We start from the raw sequence: 21,110 nt of genomic DNA on the forward strand, positions 1-21,110 counted from the left end.
CTTAACAAATGTTTATTGAGGGCCTATGAGTACCTCGCTGATGTGGTTTGACTCTAAAACGTCTCCCAAAAGGCCCACACGTTGGAGGCTTGGTCCCTGGGGCAGCAACGTGAGAGGCGGGATCTGGGAAGGTGATGGGATCATGAGGGCTCTGACCTTATCAATGACTAATCCACTGGGGCTTCAGAGCTGAAAGGTCTGTTGGAAGGTGTTGGAAACTTTCGGAGGTGGGGCGGAGTCAAAGGAGTGAGATCACTGGGTGTGCCCTGAAGGAGGCTATTTTATCCCTGGACCCCTCTCTTCTCTATCTCTCGTTCTTTCTCTACTTTCTGGCTGCCACTGGCTAGCCATATTTAGGTATTTATGTAATAGCAAAATCTTAGAAACAGCCCAAATGCCCATCAACCAGTGATTGGATAAACAAGCAATGTTTTTTTTTAAATTAAATGGAATACTATTCAGCCATAAAGATAAGCTAGAGTCATTTACAGCTAAGTGGATGCACCTAGAAACCATACTCATGTGAAATAAATAGGACACGTGTAAATATTGAATTACTTCTCTGATGTGAAAAACAAAATGTAAATGAGGACCAAAATGTATAATAGAAAATGTAAAATAGGAAGAAAATGTTCAAAGAGGAAAGGAAACTAGGGAAGGTGTGTGGGAGAAAGGAAAGAAAACAATGAGAAAAGAAGGAAATAACGGATCAAAGCTTTTGTAAATAGGGAGAGGTAGAGGGGTGGGAGGGAGAGAAGGGGATATCATGTACAGGTACAAATTCCCCATGATTAATGTGGTCATAACGTACACCTAATAATAACTTCATGAATTAAAACACTTAAAGTGAAATGTTTGATTCCTCAATTGTAGTAGCTATTTTATACCACCCATGGTTTCATGTCCAAAATCCAGAGGGACGGGGAGAGAGAGGGATGGAGAGAGAGACAGGATGAGAATATATCTAAAAACAAACAAAATCACTGATTTTTGTGAAACAGAACCTTCTTCATAACGGAATTTTCATGGAGGACTTGGAGAACACACCAAGAAGTTTCAGCTTTGTGCTGTAATTTGCAGAAGCCGCCCAAGGCATCTCAGCAGGGGAGAGAGGCATCCTCAGATTTCTAGAGTGTAGAGAGTGAGAGTTTGGGGTGGGAGCCCACTGCGTGGTCTGAATTCAGTAGAAATATGAAAAGGAACAGAACAAGAACATCATGGGCCTGAGCTGGCATCATGGGTACCGTGCAGCCATGGGAAATGACAAACGTTAGCACTGGAAACCAACAGCAGAATAGAAACAAATAATCACACGACCAATGCAGGTACTCAAACCAGTTGGCTCTGGTCACTACTGAAATGAAATAGAGTGAAACACAGAGTGGGACAGGGAGTGTGGCCCAGTGGTACAGCAAGTGTCTAACACGCTTGAGACCTTGGGTTCCATCCCCAGTGCTCGGAAAAACAGAAGTACTAAACTGTAGCCTCGACGTGCGGTGGCTCTGGGGGTAAGCCCACTATGTTCGTGCTCATCTCCAAGACTGTATCAGGTGTCTGAAATAGATTTGCTCTCCAGGGGATCTGGTCATCTTGTAAACACATGCCATTGATCAGAGTCACCACTTCCAAAAGAAAAAAATACAGCTTGAATACATATACCATCTAGAATGAGTCAGCAGAAAACTCTTTATTAAATTAAAAAATCACAGTTAACAGCAGAAATCATTAAAAACTTCTGCATTCCGATGTATATATGTATTTGCCTAAGAAGTTACTTCACCCTCATATGATGTCTTCATTCTTTGGCTCCTCAGAGATATTGTGGTGGAGAGTACTGGACACCCACTAAAATGGCACCTTGTCTGACTACACTTTTCAGCATCCAGTGTACTAAGAGGTGGTCACACGACTTAGTTCTATCTAATGGAATGTTAGAAGAAAGGATGTCTCTGACTTCCAGGCCTAGCCCATAAAAACCTCCAATGAATAGCCCTTGATGCTTTCCTTCCTTCTTTGATTCAAACAAGCAGGGCAGCTGATGCAGTTTGGATCTTAAATGCTCCCAAAATGTCATGTGGTAATATCTTGGTCCCCACCTTGTGGCACTATTGAGAAGTGGTAGAAGCTTTAGGAGACGAAGGTCTAGATGTGAAGTCTTTGGAGGGATACACTTGAAAGAGATATTGGGTCTCGGACTCCTTTCTGTTTTTCCCTTTCACATCCACGCTATGAAGTGAATAGTGTCCTCTGCCACACACTCCCACCATGATGTGCTGCCTCACCACAGGCCCAAAAGAAATGGAGCCAACCAGTCATGGACTCAAACCATGAACCAAAATAAACTTTTCCTCCTTTTAAATTGTTTATCTCAGGTATTTTCATCGCAGTGATGGAAAGCTAACACAGCAGCTTTCAAAGCCAGGGTGTCTTAGTTACTTTCTCACTGAGACACAATACACGGAAAATTTAAAGGAGGAAAGGTTTATTTTGGCTCATATTTGTACAGATTTCAGTCCATAGTCGGTTGGCTCCAAGGCAGGGAGGCATGGCAGAGAAGAAAGAGCTCATAGCATGGCAGACACGAAGCAGAGAGAAATCAAGGAAGAAGGAGGGATATACAGAGTTCCCAGACACACTAGGTAACCCACATCTTCCCACCAGGGTCACCTCCAAACATCACTCCCAGCTGTATATATCCCATCAGTGGACTAATCCAGTATCATATAGCCATGATTCGGTCACCTTTAAAAGTCCCAACTATGAGTGCATGGGCCTTTGGGGGAACACCTAGATATAAACCGTAACACAGGGCCAAAGATGGAGTCATAAGACAGCAACCCGGCTCCCCAAAACGACCACTTAGAGAACTGATGACAAGAACATCCATTTTGTCTTTTAAGAGGCCTCTACAGTTCTGAGCCAATTCATATTTGGGGAGTTTATTACAAGAGCCAGAATGAACTTAACTAACACAAACTTTTATGGCACTTATTCTAATTTATATTAGACTTGTCTATATACTTTAAAATTTGACCTTTGTAGAATATATACACCTTATTTTTATTTCCAGTTGTTCTAGAACCTTCTAAGATTATCAAAGGGGCTCAGTTGCGGGGATTATCTCCACCAAAAAAATATAGAAGTATCCAGCCACTTGGTCCTCTAAAGACAGAGTAAGTGAGGGAACAATGCCTGAATTTCTGCTAAGATCTGTATCACTTTGTCTAAAGAAACAGGAAACTACAACAACAAAAAAAAAGTTTATGAGAAGTTGAAGCAGGAGGACCACAAATCTGAGGCCAGCCTAGGCAATGTAGCAAGACCCAGTCTCAAAAAGTTTAATCCTACATGAAACTATTTACTGATAGCAAGATCTGAATAACACCACATAATATTTTACTAATGCAACAGCAGCTCCACGTGACTGTGTGACCACAGACATGTCACACAACTTCTCTAGGTCAAGACCTCTCAATAAGAAAATGAAGAGGTGTAGGTCAGTGGCACAGCACTTGCCCACATAGACAAGGACCTGGGTTCTCTAGCACTGGGAAGTAAAAAGGAAAGAGCTAGCCATACAATTCCTAAATGCATTCCCAGTTTTAACATCTCTGGCATCTACTGACCAATCAACCAATCTGGTTCAATTGGCTCATTAATTGGGCAATTCATTACACTTTAAAAATAAAGAGTTTCCAACCTTTAATGAAAATTAAATCTAATAAATTGCTAAGCTGGGTTTTAGTTTAAAATGACAAAGCTAATTAAGATGTTATAATTTTTTAAAAACATCTTTTCTCATGATTGGTTTAAAAAATATCACTGCATTTTAAACTGCATTCCTCTGATTATCAGTGAGGGGGTACATTTTTAATGTGTCTATTAGCCATCTGCATTTCTCTTTCATAGGTCATTTAGTCTTAAAATTAGGACACTGCAGTAGGATAACAGGAGGAGTCACTGCTCAAAACAGAACCAGCTCACCTACTTAGAACTGTAGGATCCCTAGCTTTGGTTCAGCTCTGTGCCTCCTGGAATATGCCTGCCTTTCATTATGTGTTAAATTCAATGGAATAAAAGTGGCTGCAAGCATAGCATTGTGGGGTTCCATATTTATTCTCTTTCTGTGACAGCTGCATCCAATTTTCTCAGTTGAGAAGTCAAAGAGGTTACATATTGCACACAGGACCTGGAAATCCAGCTGGGCTGTTTGAGTTTCTTTTTGCTTCTCCACGAATAAAGATTCTACAGAGGGGTCCTAAACCAACAATGCCGCTAGTGCTGTGTGAGGCAGATGGGTCCTCAAATTCAACTAGCCAGGGAGACACTGGCTTTGCCTAGCTAACTCTAGAGCAAAAATTTGTTTTTACCAAAGAAACCCTGTAACTAGATATGCACTTATATTACACAGAAAGCGGAAGTGTTGAATCAGAAAGCTGTTTCTTTTAATTCCCTGCTGAATTTCCAAATTTAACCATGCTCTGCAGCCACAGCACTGTCCTGAAGTCACCTTCTGTGTCTAGATAACATGGTTCTTGTGCAGTGATTCAAATGATGGAAAAATACCAACCCTCTCCTGCCATCTGGGTTCTATCAGCGAGATACAACAACACTGTCAGTTTCAAAAACATTTAGAGGTTCAGTTTCAAAAAATACCTTTGTGCAAAAGGGCCGCACCCTTGTAGATGGTACTGTTTGGGGTGGGTGAATTTGAAGCTCTGATATACCACAAACAAATGTGTGCTAATGGCACACAGCATTACCAATGTCTTCTTGTCTGCATACAAGAAGTCTCATGTTTTTCCTACTCATATGTAGCCCATTTACTATGCCACAGAAAGCCTAGGCTATGGGTGGTTCCCAAAGATGAAAGCAACAACGGGAATGTAAAATGCAACCCGATGACAGTTTCCAGCCTGAAATGCCTAGGAAAATTTCAGTGGTAAGAAATGTGTTCATGTGTGTGTCGAAAGAAACCACACGCCCAACATTAAATGCCAATATCAACAACTGAAAAGTCAATGGAAAGCAGCAGTGTCATGCAGCCTGATTTGGTCCAGTAAGGAACAGCATGAGATGGTGTGCAACAAATGATAAAATTATCACATTTTTTTCAGCATCAAGGCTACACTAGGCTGGGGTATAGCTCAATGGTTCAGTGCTTGTCTAGCATGCTTGAGGCCCTAGATTCCAGATCTAGCACAGCAGGGAAGCAAGCAAGAAAGGTCATCAAAGACTCGCAAAGCAGAAATGCCTTTCTAGCGTCTAGATCTGCTCCTACAAAGACTGTTAGCTTCCGTGACACAGATTCACTTATCACATATTAAGAAATACTTTCCCTTTCCATTTTCTCTTCTACACTCCCCACCCCAACACACATTAACACCAACAATAACAACAAGAACAAAGATCAGAATTAGAATGTAGGGCCGTGGTGGTGAACCTATGGCATGCATGCTGCAGCTGGCTATTTGTTATCACTGAAAGCTCTAAAAGATTCCCTATCACTGATGCTGGGGTTTGCTATGTTCCCCGGGCTGGCATCAAACACCTAGACTCAAGGGATCCTCCTGCCTCAGACCCTTGAGTAGCGGGGCATACAGACAAATTCCACCGCGCCTGGTTTAGAGTCAGTGTTTATTGACTGCTGACTGCATACGCTGTACCAGGGATGAACAATGGGGTGAACAGAGGCCTGGGCAGGTGAAAAATAACAAAATCAAAAATCTTTGTCCTAGCATTTACAAGTGAAAGCAGCCAACAGAAATAATCCAAGGAAGGAGTGGTAATCACGGGTAGGACAGCCTGGTGAGGTCAAGAGGTTGGGCCAAATAGCCATACCTGTTAAATTCTGGGCAGCAGCTGCCACAGAATCTTTACCTGTTTGGATACCCTGTTTGAAAAAACAGAACTTAAAATAATTTCTATGTATACAAGTAAACTTTCTTTGACCCATTAAGCCACCTTTGATTTAAAAACATTTTATTGAAATAAAACATAAAGTAAAATATACAATATTTTTTGTTCATTTTGAGACAGGGTCCTACTACATAGTTCAGGCTAGCTTTGAACTTACTATGTAGCTCAGGCTGGCCTTGAACTCAGGGTGATCCTCCTGCCTCAGCCTCCCTGAGTGCTTGGATTATAGGCAACACCACCATGCCCAGCTAAAATGCACACATTTGAAATACTTTTAAAAATCTGATGAAAAAAAAAAACACACAAAAAAAATGCAGGGTGTGGTGGTGCATGCCTGTAATCCCATCACTCGGGGAGGCTGAGGCAGGAGGATCGCTGTGAGTTCAAGACCAGCCTGGGCTACGTAGTGAGTTCCAGGTCAGTCTCAAGTATATAGAGAGACCCTGTCTCAAAAAAACAAACAAACAAAAAAAAAATCTGATGGATTTTTACATATATATACATATCCATCAAACTACCACCCAAATCAAGAACTATTTGACCATGGGGAAAACTAAACTGCTGCAGAAAAGTGCAGAAGCAGAATCCAGCTGAATCTCTAATATGCTTTTCAAAAATTGTTTCGGGATAGGGTATAGCTCAGTGATAGCATGTGCTCAGCATGCATGAACTCCCGAGTTCCATCCCTGGCATAGGGAAAGAAAAGTTTTTTGATTGTTGTTGATTTGATTCTGATATTTAGAGATAGTTTACTCTTTCTAGGAACTTCAGGAGTATTGACTCCAAAAGAATCTAGGAAACAATTTTCTTCTTGTTTAGGGATCTCTCCGGACTCCATCATGTAAGAAAATATTCAGGCTTCAACCTTCTGCTACCACATATTTGCATCCTCAATGTTTAGGAGAACAGGGCATGAGGCAGTTTGTCTTTTACACATAGTCTCTGTTTTCTCTTGCATAACACCACAAACTTCTAACTCCCTCCAAAATTTCTGTTGTTGTTGTTATGTACGACAGGTCTCATTAATTATTGAGACTGCCCAAACTGGACTCAAACTTGCAGTCTCCCTGCCTCAGCCTCCTAGAGTGCTGGAATTACAGGTAGTCCTGGCTAGGAGGTGTTTGTGCACTTTCTATAGTGTACTACAACAGACTAAGATACACTACTAAGGTATGAAATCACAAGGGCAGCTAAAATCAATTTTCGGTCTGCCAGTGGGGACAGTTTCTTAGTTTACGTACTATTTTTCAAAGTATACTGCACACCCCACCCCACCTCTGCTGAACCGGGGAACACTGCCACTCAGCTATATCCCTGGTCCTTTTTCACTTTATATTTTTATAGTATCACTTAACTGCCCTGGAGGGACTCCAACTTGTGATCCCTTGCTTCAATCTGCCTCCATGCTGAGATTACAGGTATGCACCACCAAAGCCCACTAAAATATACCATACTTTAAAAAACTTACAGGTATAAGATCAGGAAAATGGAGAGCTAGGCCGAGAGAGGATCCCAAAGACTGTGTTTTCTGTTTTCCCACAGCACCTTGAAGCCGCTAAGAAGCCCAAGTGATGTGTAGACTGGCTCTGTTTGAAAGTTCTACTTCCTGCCCTGATTGCAGTTGTATCAGTGCATGGTCCTAGCCACCTAGCAGCACAAGTGCTCAAATGCCTAAGTACTTCTAAAATGTCTTATTACCATTCCACTGGTGTGGGAATTTACTCAAACACTGAGCACAAAAGGGATAGCAGCAGGTGACAGCAACCCCAAGTGTGCACCTATGTGAAGAGACTTAGAGGTGCACTGCAGGTCAGAGGAAGAATACATCCCACCCGGACTGTTCTCAGTCACTTCTTTTTCTATGCCTTATTTTCTTCATTTATAACAACAATAAACCTTGTCATTAAATGTCTACACAGTGCTGCCAAAGCTTTACTAAGGAGGTGTTACCTAACTACTAAGATTTGTTATTGTGCCAGAATGTGGACAACTGTAATTTAGGTGCCTTTGAACCATTAAAGGGAGCCGTATTTGAGCTAGGGTGTGTGCCTCGGTGGTAGTGGTGGGTGTGCCTAGCATGGGTGAGGCCCTCAACTCAATCCCCAGCACTGCAAAAAACATAAAAACCTACAAAAACCAATTGCTTGAGTAAGTTATTTGACCTCTTTGACTTTAAGTGGTAGGTTTAAAAATAAATAGCAAACATCCGGAACTTCACTGAATTACATATAGGTCCAAAGACGGAGACAGTTTGCCTCCTTGTTAGAAAAATTTTGACTAGAGTTTTTGTATAAAATTTCTTGCACAAAAGAGGGGAAATACAGTAAGTATGTGGTGCTTGGGAATAACTGGGATTCAAGACAAGCAGCAATCCTGAATAGCATCAAGAAAGATGTGATTTTGATCTCTGTACTCTCTTTTCTAGGGTGTACGGAGTTAACACTAACAAGACTGAGACTTTGCTCTACTCCTCCTTGGGATTTTTGGCTATTTCTTGAAATGCTTTAACCCTCTTCTCTTGGCAGAAAAGGGACCCAGCGGTGAACTCTACAACAGTGCCAATCCGCAAGACTCCTTGGGTCTGACATTATGTGAGAAATGCAAATACTCCAGTTCACCCAAACAGGACTTTCCAGCAAACCTCGGCTGGGTGCCAGCGCCTCTTCAAAAAGAGAATAACCTTCAAGCATCACTCAGTCAGGCTCCAGGCAGCAGGGTCCCAAGCTGATGTGAGCCCAGCTGAGGAAGATTGATCTTGACCCTTTCTTATCCCCTGCCTGGCCTTTTGAAATATTTATCAAGATATGACAAGCCCAGGAGGATCCTGATATAAATGACCTTTACTGGCAGGAAGAACACAGCCTCAGGCAACAGAGAAGCAGCAGGTCAGCTGTCCACTGCTACGCCCTGCAAGTATGGAATCCAGTCAGCTCTGGAGGTCTCTCAGCCTATACCTACTTCCCTAGGAAAGGGGAACTGAAATAGCTTGAAAATATCACTTCTCCTGCACTGGCATTCTGGGAAGAGCTCTGAAAGCAGCAATTGTCCCATCCCACAGGTATAAAACCGCATTTGACGAAAGTGGATTTGCAAGGCTGGGGGTGTAATACAGTGGCCAAGTGCTTGCCTAGCAGTCTGAGGCCCTGAGTTCAATCCCCAGCTCTATAAAACAATTTTTTTTAAATAAAATTTTAAAAAGGAAAGAAACAAAATGGATATGCAAGAGCTTCACTTGAGACTTTTCCTTTTCTCCTCTTCTTGTATTCTGCCTTCGACTTCTCTGCCAGGAGACTACTAATAATTATTCCCAGAGTCCACACTCTTTTCTCATCCAGCCATGCTTTTCAGAGCTGTGCCTTAGGTTCTGCATACTGACTCATCTGGAAGCCAGGTCACTAACACCAAGAGTGGGCTGGTTCATGGGTAAAGGGCTAATTGGGAAGTAACCACTAGAGGGTGACATAAGGACAAACAAGTACATTTCCTTTTACTCAAAGCCAGAGCCAGCGATGCAGCCAGCTGTGGGCCTAGAGGTATAAAAATGGGTATCAGCTCATCTATCCTCAGTGTGACTATATAGTCATCCAGGTGCCCCTCCCCGAAGCACCCACAAAAATACTGACCTTCCAAGTGCTTCTTATGACAGCCACATTTCACTGTATTCTCGTGCTCGAAGAACAGACCGTATTTCATCCCTTGCTGGTCACTACTTCATGTACCCTGTTATCAGTTAAGGTTCAGTAGAACAGATTTCTTTAAAAATATATGATTATATAAAGGATTTACTAGGTAGGCTTATAATAGCTGCTGGAGGAATCATGGGTGGAAGAACACAAAATGGCTATCTATGTTAGAGGCTGGAGGATCCGCTGAGGGCCAAAGCCTGGAGCTCACTGCAGACTCTGGTGTGAGTCTGTAGAAAAGCAGAAGGGTCTGTGGTAGAAGGCTGAAGAGTCTACACCAGAAGCATGAATGTCCAACAGCAATGGCGAAGACTGGAGCTCCTCTAAAGCAGGAAATGGAAGACTGCTTTCTTTCCCTTTTAATTCTGTCCAGGCTACAAGCCTATTGGTTAATACCACCCAGGTCCAGGTTGGTTCTTCCCTCCTCAGTCTATGGCTTATCTGTCAATCATGGGCGGACACACCCAGAACTTCAATCTGCTAGGTGGTTCTTAGTCAAACTGACATTCCACAACTACTGATCAAAACCCATGCCTTGTCAACCTGACAACCAGACACATCTCCTTAAACCGCAGCCATACTTAGACTCCAAATACAAGTTCAGAATAATACCTAACACGATACAATTATCTATCCTGTTTACAAATGCAAGCTCATTATTCTCTCCCTAGAATAAAGGGCAAAGTAATGCTTCTTTGGGTAATGCTTGTTCTCTTTTTTTTAACGCATTCCTCTTTTTATTTTTATTTTGGGGTGTTTTGAGCAGTACTGGGGACTGAACCATGCTAAGCAAACATTGCACCACTGAGCTACATCCCCAGCCCTGGATGATGGTTATTCTTCTAACATACCATAACTTAAACATTGTAATATAGAATTAATCATACTTAAGAACTAATATTCAGTCTATCAACATTATGTTACAAAGAAAGAAAGCAAAGGTACATGCTTACTGTATGTTATGCATAAGCATATTAACAAAATAGGAAAAAATACTCGTAGCAATGATAATCCCTATTTCTGTAACTGGCCACACAGTGATAGTTGGTATTTATAACTACCTTCTTCTACTACCCATTTTGTATTCTCACCACCTTCAGCAAGCACCTCAGAAGGTTTTGCTTCTTTACCTGACCTGATAGGGTGACCCATACCTTTAGTCGTGAAGGTTCTGGGCCACCTGTCATCCTGCCTGGATTGGATTGTTCTAGTTTCCCACTGACCTTAATAACAGGTTATGGTAATACTAAGATAATCCTAAGGGATCGATCTCCTGTGCTCTAAATATATTCTTTTTTCCCTCCATTGTGGAGTAATAGTCCAATTTCCCCCTTGATAGTCTGGATCAACCACCCCTGCCAACACTGTAACTCTTTTTTTAGCTTGTTTACTCAGAGGTATGAGGAATCCAAAACAACCAGGGAGAAGTTTTAGCTTCCAGTTCAATAGAATTATCACTGGGCTTCCTGCTACAAGCCTTACCCCACTCTAGAACCAAAACTTCTAGGCCAGAAGACATAGGTTGCAGGAACAGGAAGCAAAAATTTTGCTAGTGGGTTACAGTGAAACCCTGTCTCAAAAAAAAGGTGGCGGGGGGGGCGGTGTTTAGCTCAGTGATGCTACACCTGGCTTGCAAGCTCATATCTTAAGTTCAATTCCTGGTACCCAGGGGCAAGGAGGAGGCTTTAGGTCCCTTTGGAGACCAATAGGAGAAAACTGACAATGTAACTTTTTAGTAGTGTACCAAAAGGAGACCTGCTCTCCCCTTCATTGAAGGGGTTCTGGGTCTGTAAACTAGCTCAAGTCTGAGAACTGGCTGAAGGGTTGTGATTCTACATCTGCAATTTGAAGCACAATTTTACTCATTTGCCCTAATTTTATTCTGCTTATATAAATCCAATAAAAATGGAACAGAGTGCTCACTTCGGCAGCACATATACTAAAAATGGAACAGAAATCCAATAAAAATGGAGTAGGGTTTACCTGGCAAATCCACTCCAGCATTCCCATTTCTGAGTCTTTGTTTTTTTTTTTTGACACAGGGTCTCACCATATAGTGAGACTGACCTGGAACTCACTATGTAGTCCAGGCTGGTCTCAAACTCACAGTAATCCTCCTGCCTCAGCCTCCCAAGTGCTGGGATTACAGGCACGCGCCATGACGCGCTGAGTCTTTGAATACCCTCATCACAGTCAATCAAGAAAAAATAGGCATCTTTAGCTCACTCACACCAGGCCATCTACTGATCCATACCTCAGCCAGCCAGCCAAATAAACTATTAACACCTCTTTTAAGTCCACTGGCTGCAACATCATATTCAGAATCTCTACTTAATGGGCACAAATTGAGAGACTCAGCCTGATCCGTCTTTGTTTCTTCCACATTATCCCACACCCTTAAAATCCATTCCTATACTTGTTCCTCAGAATTCTGCTTGTACGAACTAGAAAACTCAAGAAGCTCTTTGGCAGGATAGCGGACCTCTTCGTGGCTCGTGCTGTGGGATCTGAACCATTTCCCACTCTCCCAAAAATGTTCAGAAGTACTACACCCAGAGTCATTAAATTAGCTGTATCTCACAAGGGGTGAATTGGATAATAATATGGACCTAGCTGTGTATTAAACAGTACAATCCACTAAATCAGTTAGATAAATTCATCCTTAAAACTGTTTCTCTAAAACCACTCTCTGTACCAAAATCTGTATCAGGGTTCACTAAAGGAACAATTTCTACATAAAATATACACTGTATATGATTATGCAAAGGATTTACTAGGTAGGCTTATGTTATGCCTTACATCTAGATATCCCCCAAGAGCCTCATGTGCTCAAAGGTGGGGATTTTAGAAGGTGACTGGATTATAGGGGCTTACAGCTGATTTGCTATCAGGTGGTGGGGTCTGGTCTGAAGAAGTGGGACACTATGGGGGTGGCCTGGAGGAGTTTATCTCCATCCGAGGCTTCGCCCTGTATGCTCTCTGCTTCCCTACCACAATGACATGAGCAGCTTCTCCTCTGCTATATCCCTCTGCTGTACAGTCCTGTCTTGGAACCAGCGGACCATGGACTGTAAACATAAGCCAAAATAAACCTTTCCTCCTTTAAATTGCAGATATTGATCATTTTATTCCAGCAGCTAAGAAAGTGACTAAGACAGCTTAAACGGCCACCTGCAGAATCAAGGACAGAAGAATGCAAAATGGCCATCTGTGTGCTGGAGAGCTGAAAGATCCGGTTGAGGGAAGGCCTGGGGCTCACTGCAGAGTCTGGTGTGAGTCTGTGGGAAAGCTGAAGGGTCTACCTAGAAGGCCGAAAAGTCTGCACTGGAAGCCTGAAGGAACTGGACACAAACATCTGAAAGCAAACTGAAGACTACAGCTCCTCCACAGAAGAAAAGGGAAGATTTACTTCTATCCTTTTTCGTTCTGTCCAGGATACAAGCCTACTGGTTAGTGCGATTAACATCCAGAGTGAGTCTTTCCTCTTCAGTTTTCTATCTACATGTCAGTCATCCACAGACACACCCAGAGCTTTAGTAATCTTCAAGTTTACAAATCACAATTCACCATCACAGATCCCTCTATATTCGGGGCCATACAATGAGTGCATCCCAGCAAGCTGGAAAGCTAACCTTGCAGTGTGCACACAGCAAAGCACAATGGTGTAGATGTGAACTCCACATCCAGTCCACTGAGGCCACACCCACCTACGTTAGCTGCGTGGTCTTGAGTAAACTGCTTCTCCATGCTACGCATTCCTCATGTGCAACATGGAGATAGTAATTAGCCTTCTTCACAGCTTGTGAAGATGAGCTGTTACGATGATAGGGTAAAGCTCGGTTATGCGAACACCTGAAAAGAATGCCTGCTAAGTAGTAAAGGCTCACTGTGCACCAGCTGTTTTCATTACAGGCTACGACTGTACGAGGAGGGTATGCATGCGGCCTCATTCAGACCTCATAAAATTCCCAAGATATGAGTGAGAGTCATCAGTTCCATTTTTCAGATGAGAAAGCTGAGGCTCACTGTGGTGAAATAATTTGTCCAAAGTCATAAAGATAATAAATTACAAAGTCAAAATTTTATCCTAATGTCCATTAGACTCTAAAACTGATGCTCTTTTCACTCTATCACTGAAGAAAACATTCAGTCTTCATACCAAAGGAGCTTATAATCTAAAAATCAAAGACAAGAGGTGCAAAAAGGATTTTTTACTATATTATTTTCATTTTACTAAAATAAGAGAGCCCTTAGCCGGGTGTGGTGGCACATGCCTGTGATCCCAGCACTCAGGAGGCTGAGGTAGGAGGATCGCTGTGAGTTCAAGACCAGCCTGGGCTACATAGTGAGTTCCAGGTCAGTCTCAACTACACAGTGAGACCCTGTCTCAAAAATAAATAAATAAATAAAATAAGAGAGCCCTTAAAATGTGTAGGTGTGTGTGTGTGTGTGTGTGTGTGTGTGTGTGTGTATGGGAGGTGTTTCTGGGGATTGACATGATAACCACATACTCTGCCAAGGAAGTGTAATTTAGAAAAAAATTTAAAGCAGAAGAAAGGCTGCATATTAGGAGGTAGTTTTATCAGGGCTTGTGAATTCTAGGGTCCTCATCACATGGGAAGCATCAGGAAAGTGCATTGCTGCCTCCTTTCTCCAAGACATCCTGAATCAGAAGCCTTCGAGGTTACTGGAATACCCAGCCAAGTTTGAGAACCACTGCTCTAATTAGAAGAAAGTGTAAGGGTTGGTAATGAAAACCAAAGTCAAAGGCCCCAGGCTGGCTGGCTGGCAGGCAGAAAAGGAGTGTGACCTCTGTAAGGCAATGGAACATGACACTCCTCCTGACTCACAAAGAAGATGAGACACAGAGACAGAAGACAGCTTGCTCTGACCCAAAGACTATGGTATTATGCTCTGCACTTTTGCTGAGTTTCCTCTTCTCTAACCTGTACGTTTCTTAAAAACAGGAAATAGAGTTTAAGAAAGGTTTAACTGCCAGCAAATGCATATTTGTGTGACTTAGGGTATATCTGTACAAAGGTTTTTCCCTTGTGTACGTTTGTTTATAAGTGAAAAAAAGCAGAAATAGCTTTTATTAAGTCCTTACTGTGTGCTGGGTTCTATTCTAGGCCCTTCCTTTCTGGTGGATTTCTTTTCCCCTGAATGATTTCTCACAACAGTTCTGGGAACAGAAAGTACTTTTGTTTGATAGATGAGGAAATAGAAGCTCATAGAATTTAAGTCACTTTGCCATAGGTCACGAAATGAAGAGAGCCAGAATTCAAAGGCATAGACAGCTCCAAGCCCCAAGTGTAGTGTGAATTTAGCTTTCAATGCCACCTCAGGAACTGTGTTAGTTAGCTTTCTTACTGCTGAGACACAATACCAGACACCCATCATTTAAAGGAGGAAGGATTCAATTTTGGTTCACGGTTTCAGAGGATTCAGTCCATGATTGGCTGGCTCCAAGGCCAAAAACATCATGGCAGAAAGATATATGGAGCACAGCTGTTTAGTTGAGAAGCTGAGAAGCAGAGCAGGGAGCAGTGCCAGAGAGAAATGGACAAGGTTCAAAAATAGACGCGAAGGTCACACCTCTCTGACCTACCCAGACACCCCCAGAAGGGTGTCCACTGATCCCAAAGCCAATCAAGTTGACCCTCCACACTACCACAGGCACAGACCTGTGCTGAGAAGCCCTCCATAGGCTTGTAAGGGAGACTCACAGGGCGGCTAGCTGCACCAGGGATTCCCAGGGGACCAGGCAGGACACTCTGAAGGGCTCCTCTGGTTCCCCTTACCTGGATGGTTTTGCCAAGCTCTACTGTCAAAAGGGAAAATGGCACAGATGAGGAGAAAGCTGATTAGAAACATTTTTTCCTCCAAACAAACTCGGTTATAAAAATAGCAGCCAAGTTCAAACCATTAACTAAAATTTTCTGACTTCTGACACAGAATACTAATCTCAGACAAATCAGAGTTAAAATGAAAGTTTGTTATTCTTGAAAAGTAAAGCTAAAAATTCTTTGAGATGTTGCTTTTTAAAAATTAACCAAATGAATGCCTCAACATAGAAAATCTATAGCAATGAGGGATGGCATATAGTAGCTATGATAATGTTATTTTTTTCCAAACCAGAAAAAACTTCAGCCTGTTCCCTAATAAAACTTCCATTATACATAATGCCCTTCCTCCCTCTGACGTCTATTCAAATTCTAAGCTGCACTGTGCTTCATCTAAATTGAAATCATTTTACTTCTTCTACTCTGTTAGCATCTGCAACTCTAACAAACACAGTCATTGTCAGTGGGTATTTTCTAGCCAGTGTGGTGGGTCTTGAGTACTTACAGAAATATAATCTCTAATATCTTTTGCTTATTTCATAGCACAGAAGGGTGCATGTAATCTATATTACTATTTCCTAAATTAGTGAATAAACTGCAAATCCACCCAAGTGTTCCATGCCCTAGAAATGGCTACATTTCCAACATACTTTATTTTTCTAGAGTTGTCTTATCCACCAGTTTTGTAACAAGTACTTAAAATATCTGTCAATATTAATAAATAATAGCTGAGGGCCAGGACTTAGATCAATGGTTCCGCTGCCTGCCTGGTAAGCACAAGGTCCCAAGTCTGATCCCTGGTACCAAAGTAATAAAATAATAATAATAATAATAATAATAGTAATAACAACAACAAAATAATAATAGCTGATACTTGGGATTATTCTATTTCTGAGTTTCTTATCCTTTGGTTGGGTGCTTGAAAATATGAACACATACTTTACACTCAAAAGCTACAAATTAAAAGCCCTCTGAGAGGCTGAGGCAGAAGAATCTAAAGTTCAAATCCCACCCTAAGGCAACTTAGCAAAACCCTGTCACAAAATAAAAAGCTGGGAATATAGCTCAACGTGAAGGCCTTGAATTCAATCTCCATAACTGGGGTGGGGTGGGGGTGTCTTCCAATTACAAATTACAAAAAGAAACCTCATGGGGGTGTTCCAGGGCTGGGGATCCAACTCATGGCTTTGGGCACACTAGGCATGTACTTTATCATTGAGTTACTTCCCCAGTGCTGAGGGGATAGTTTCAATAGTACCCCCTTTCACTGTTAATAAGCTCTCCAGTGTAGACAACACAGTCAGTGCAGAGTCACCCAAATGAGGGGGTTCTAGCTACCCAGATCTCAAGCCTTATTTTTATGGGGGTGATGCAGATGACACTAAAGCCTACATTTATCAGATATATATAGCAAACTAATAATTTGGGAAAGAATAAAAAAATACTTTGAGGGTGATCTTGGCAGTCTGTTAATGAGGCAATTCTTTTAACATATGTGTCCCTTTTTAATGTCTTTATTTCAAAATATTGGTCGAGTTGGAGCCATGTTGCACAATTGTTATCCCAACTACTTGGGAGGCTAAAGCAGAAGGATTGCAAGTTTGAGCCTAGCCTACTCAACTTAGTGACTTAGCAAGACCCTGTCTCAAGAAATAAAAAGGGTTACAGATGGAACTTAGCAGTACAGTACCTCCTGGGTTTGATTTCCAGTACCACACACAAAAAATTTTTGTCTGCTTAAATTAACTGAATAAAAATCTATGGTACTAGGGATTGGACCCAGGGCTTTCACCCTGAGCTACTTCCCAGCCCTTTCTAAAACTTCAAGACAGGCCCTCAATAAACTGTCCAGGCTGGGCTTGAACTTGTGATCCTCCTGCCTCAGCCTCTCAGGGTGCTGAGATTATAGGCATGTGGCACCACACCTCACTTATTATCTGTTTTCAAGACAGGGGTCTCACTTCCGTGGCCAGGCTAGTCTTGAACTCCTGTGGTTGTGATCTTACTACCTCAGCTTCCTGAGTAACAAAGAGTATAGGTGTGCCGCCACCCAGCTAAATCTTTAAAAAATTTTTAAAACTATGGTAAGATACACATAACATAAAATGTAATAGCTTAAGTGCACAATATAGTATTAGGTATATTCATATTATTGAGCAATCAACCTCTGAAACTTTTTCATTAGTAAAATTAAAACTCCATTAACAACTCCCAACTCCCCAACCCTCAACCCTCTGCCTTTGGGCAACCATCATTCTACCTTCTGTTTCTATGATTATGACTACTGTAGTACTTCACATAAGTGGAATCATACAGTTTTTAACCTTGTATGACTGGCTTATTTCATTCAGCATAATGTCCTTAAGGTTCATAAGTACATCAGAATTTCTTTTTTTTTTTTGAGCTGAATAATATTCTATACACACACACACATAAATATATGTATATACATATATGTATATACTTTTTTTCTAGTACTAGGGATTAAACCCAGGGCCTTGTACATGGTTTGTAAGTGCTCCAGTGTAGAGATGCATCCCCAGCCCTTTTCATTTTAATCTAAAATACAGGCTTGCTAAATTGCCCAGGCTGGACTTAACCTTGTGGTCCTCCTGCTTCAGCCTCCCCAGTAGCTGGGATTACAGGGTTGTGCCACCACATCCAGACCCCTCTTAACAATATACACTAACCAAGAAATGTATTAGTTAGGGATGGTGAGAATGTTCCTCTCAAGAAATCATGGTTGTGGGGGGGAAGCAATCATGGTTGGAAAGGCAGTACCTTATAATTCTCAAAAGTCCATAGTTATCATCAGTACCTAGAATTCTTGGATAAATTATGATATATGCTGAGTATATGTATTAATATTTCAATGAGGAATTAAGTTACAAATCTCTTCTAATCTTCAATCCTCCCTTCCAGATCTTCCCTCCCTGAAAGAAGAAGAAAATATGCATCTTTAAGGAGGTCTGATCTTTGGGTAGGATTTCTCAATTTTCTCAGGCCACACTCAAGAGAAAAACTCACTTACCTGAAAATCTAGATTTAAAAAAAAATTCCGTGTGTGTGTGTGTGTGTGTGTGTGTGTGTGTGTGTGTGTGTGCCTGTGCGCACATACGACTAGGGATTGATCCCAGAGCTACATCCCCAATGAGCTACATCCCCAGCCCTTTTTTTATTTTTTATTTTGAGAATGGGTCTTGCTAAATTGCTCAGGCACGACTCAAACTTGCAATCCTGCCTCAGCCTTCAAAGTTCTGGGATTACAGGCATATGCCACCAGGCCCAGCAAGGCTAACAGGACTTTGTAACACATTAAGAAACAAAGTTCTGGATGCAACTTGCAGAAACATAAACAATTTTTTCTGTATATACCCTTCAAATATTTTATTTTTCAAATGTGAACATAAAACAAAACCCCTAAGAAGCATGTAAAAACAGTCTTAACCTGAACCCCGCATTGGAAACAGTATATAATCCCCAGTGAAGGAGGCAACACAGGACAGGTTCTGAGCAAACAGTCTGTTTCTGGAGGTCTCTGAAGATTATTTAGTGAAATCACTTTAGTGTAAAATGAGGAAACTGAGACCCAGAAAGAGGAGTCATTTCCCTAATGCCAAATAAATCACAAAGTGACTCAGCATTCGGCTTATTCACTGCCATACTTCTTTTCTCCTACTGTTACATTCTAAGATGTTTCTTGATGCTATATTTTCCTATTTATCGAATGTGAAAATAATCATGCTGCTGAAGCTTCTCATAATTTATATTTGAATGCCTTAAATAAAAGGTTGTATATCCATAAAATGCTATAACATTCAACTCAAGAAAAAGTTTTGTTGAAAGGAGGACCAGGTGGCCAACTTCTAGAGAAAGTTCTTCCAGGAATCTCTGAATGACTTTTCAGAGAATGATGCCCTTTCTGGAGAAAAGAAAATCACAAAGCCCCCTTTTAATATGTCAGGCTAGGGCCTGCCTGCAACACCCTGCCTCCATGTGAGGTAAGGTACACTCAGATGCTTTGGATCAAGACCTCCACATGAGTACAAACACATGTACATCCACACAACATCCAAACAGGGGCTTTCATGTAGTGTTTAAGGTAAAAATTTAAGCAGACATGATTGGGAAGAATATAAGCCTAGACACATTCCAGGAGAAGTGTATAAGCTCAAGAATCCCCCAGAATTGTGACACTAATTGCCACTGTACACGTGAAATTATCTGGTAATTAACAGTAAAATCTATTATTTCAGAAGGTTATAAAAATCTGAGCCTCACACCATGTATAAAGTGGGAGAGGTTATAAGACTGTAGGAATTTTTGCTTTTGTATTTCCTGATTTAGGAAGGAGGCATGGTTGTGGTTATATAATGTGTACTATGCCTATTAGTTAATCTATAGGTAGTTGGTCTAGCATTCGTCATTTGGGTAAAAGGGAAGTAGCCACAAGTTAACAATATCATGCACTGAGTATGGAATCCATTCAAAATCTTGTTCAGGTTCCCCCCAAATCAATGAAATCTTTCCTGATAAATTCTGATAGACTGCTTTGTATTTATGTAATAAATTAATTAGAAAGTGTGCAAGGCCATTTTATCTGGTCCAAAAATTCTAGGTTTGGCGATAATTAAAATAAAACTCTGAAATTATATCCTTCATGTGGGCACTACAGACCCCAAGGCTACATTCTAGAATACAACATTGCCCTGTTTCCATAAAACACAATTCATAAAACATCAGACATCTGCAATTTCAACTAGATCAAAGTTGATTTATTTTACTTTTAAAAAAAAGTATAGTTGTGTCAGCACTCACAAATATATCTACTACCAGTACAATTTGGGACATGCAATTTATAGTTTAAGAGGATAATGAGAAAAAAAGATTAAACAAGGTTCAGGGAAGGATGTTCTTGTCTAGTAGCGAAGTGGGCTGAGGGCATGGGGTGGCAGCAAATGCGGAAGTGGAAGAAAGTTCTGATGCATAAAACACTGAGGGAAACAGAGCAGTGTCTGGGAACAACCAGAAGATGCTATAAGGAAGCAGTAATGGATAATTATAGAAAAGTTTAGAACGAGCACTTGAGAGGGTCAGTGTTAAACTCGGCTGAATAAAATCCAGTTTCTCCTCCAATATAAAGCAAGAGGTTGGAGAAAAACAAACAAATCCCCACTGGAGAGACTAGGGTCGTGATAACAGTGATGTGTTAAGGGGCATTAGGGACTGTACTTAAAGGAAGGAGAGTTGGGGTGATGATCACTGAGCATTGCTACTGGGAGGAGAGTCCTGCAAGAAAAATAAAGGGAGGAGGGTGTAAAATAAGGGTCAAAAATCGGAGGATAACTACAGGAATAGGCTGTGCAGGCGTCACAGCAGCAAAGCAGGGAAGGAACAGCGTCCGGGCGTGGTCCAGAGAGGGAAAGACTCCATAACGGGCTACGGATTCAGAGAAGCAGCGTGGGGAGGCTCACGGCTGACAGCTGCTCTCCCACGGCGACGACAGGGTTAACCCTCAGGGTCTAACTGACTAGGAAGAACTCGGTTTCCAGGGCAACGGCTCCGACAGTTCCGGCAGCGCAGGCCCGTACCATTGCGCGAGCGCGCGCGGGGGGATCCAGGAGGGAGGAGGGCCGCGAGGAGGCTCAGTCGGGCCAAGGCGTCC

At 41.7% G+C, this 21,110-nt stretch overlaps 2 protein-coding genes across 3 annotated transcripts in view; one reads left to right on the plus strand and one right to left on the minus strand.

Moving 5' to 3' along the window:
- The window catches only part of Wnt5b (Wnt family member 5B), a 103,610-nt gene that overhangs the window by 26,150 nt on the left and 56,350 nt on the right, over nucleotides 1-21,110 (minus strand). The gene's annotated exons all lie outside the window — the stretch shown is intronic.
- Fbxl14 (F-box and leucine rich repeat protein 14) overlaps nucleotides 13,411-21,110 on the plus strand; it is a 10,183-nt gene continuing 2,483 nt past the window's right edge. The window contains exon 1 of the mRNA XM_010630669.2: nucleotides 13,411-13,431. Coding sequence (XP_010628971.1) covers nucleotides 13,411-13,431 — 21 coding nt within the window. The remainder of the gene's footprint in view (nucleotides 13,432-21,110) is intronic.

Source organism: Fukomys damarensis, unplaced genomic scaffold (genome assembly GCF_012274545.1).
Source record: "Fukomys damarensis isolate Sample0158 unplaced genomic scaffold, DMR_v1.0_HiC HiC_scaffold_5, whole genome shotgun sequence".
NCBI classification, from domain to species: Eukaryota; Metazoa; Chordata; class Mammalia; order Rodentia; family Bathyergidae; genus Fukomys; species Fukomys damarensis.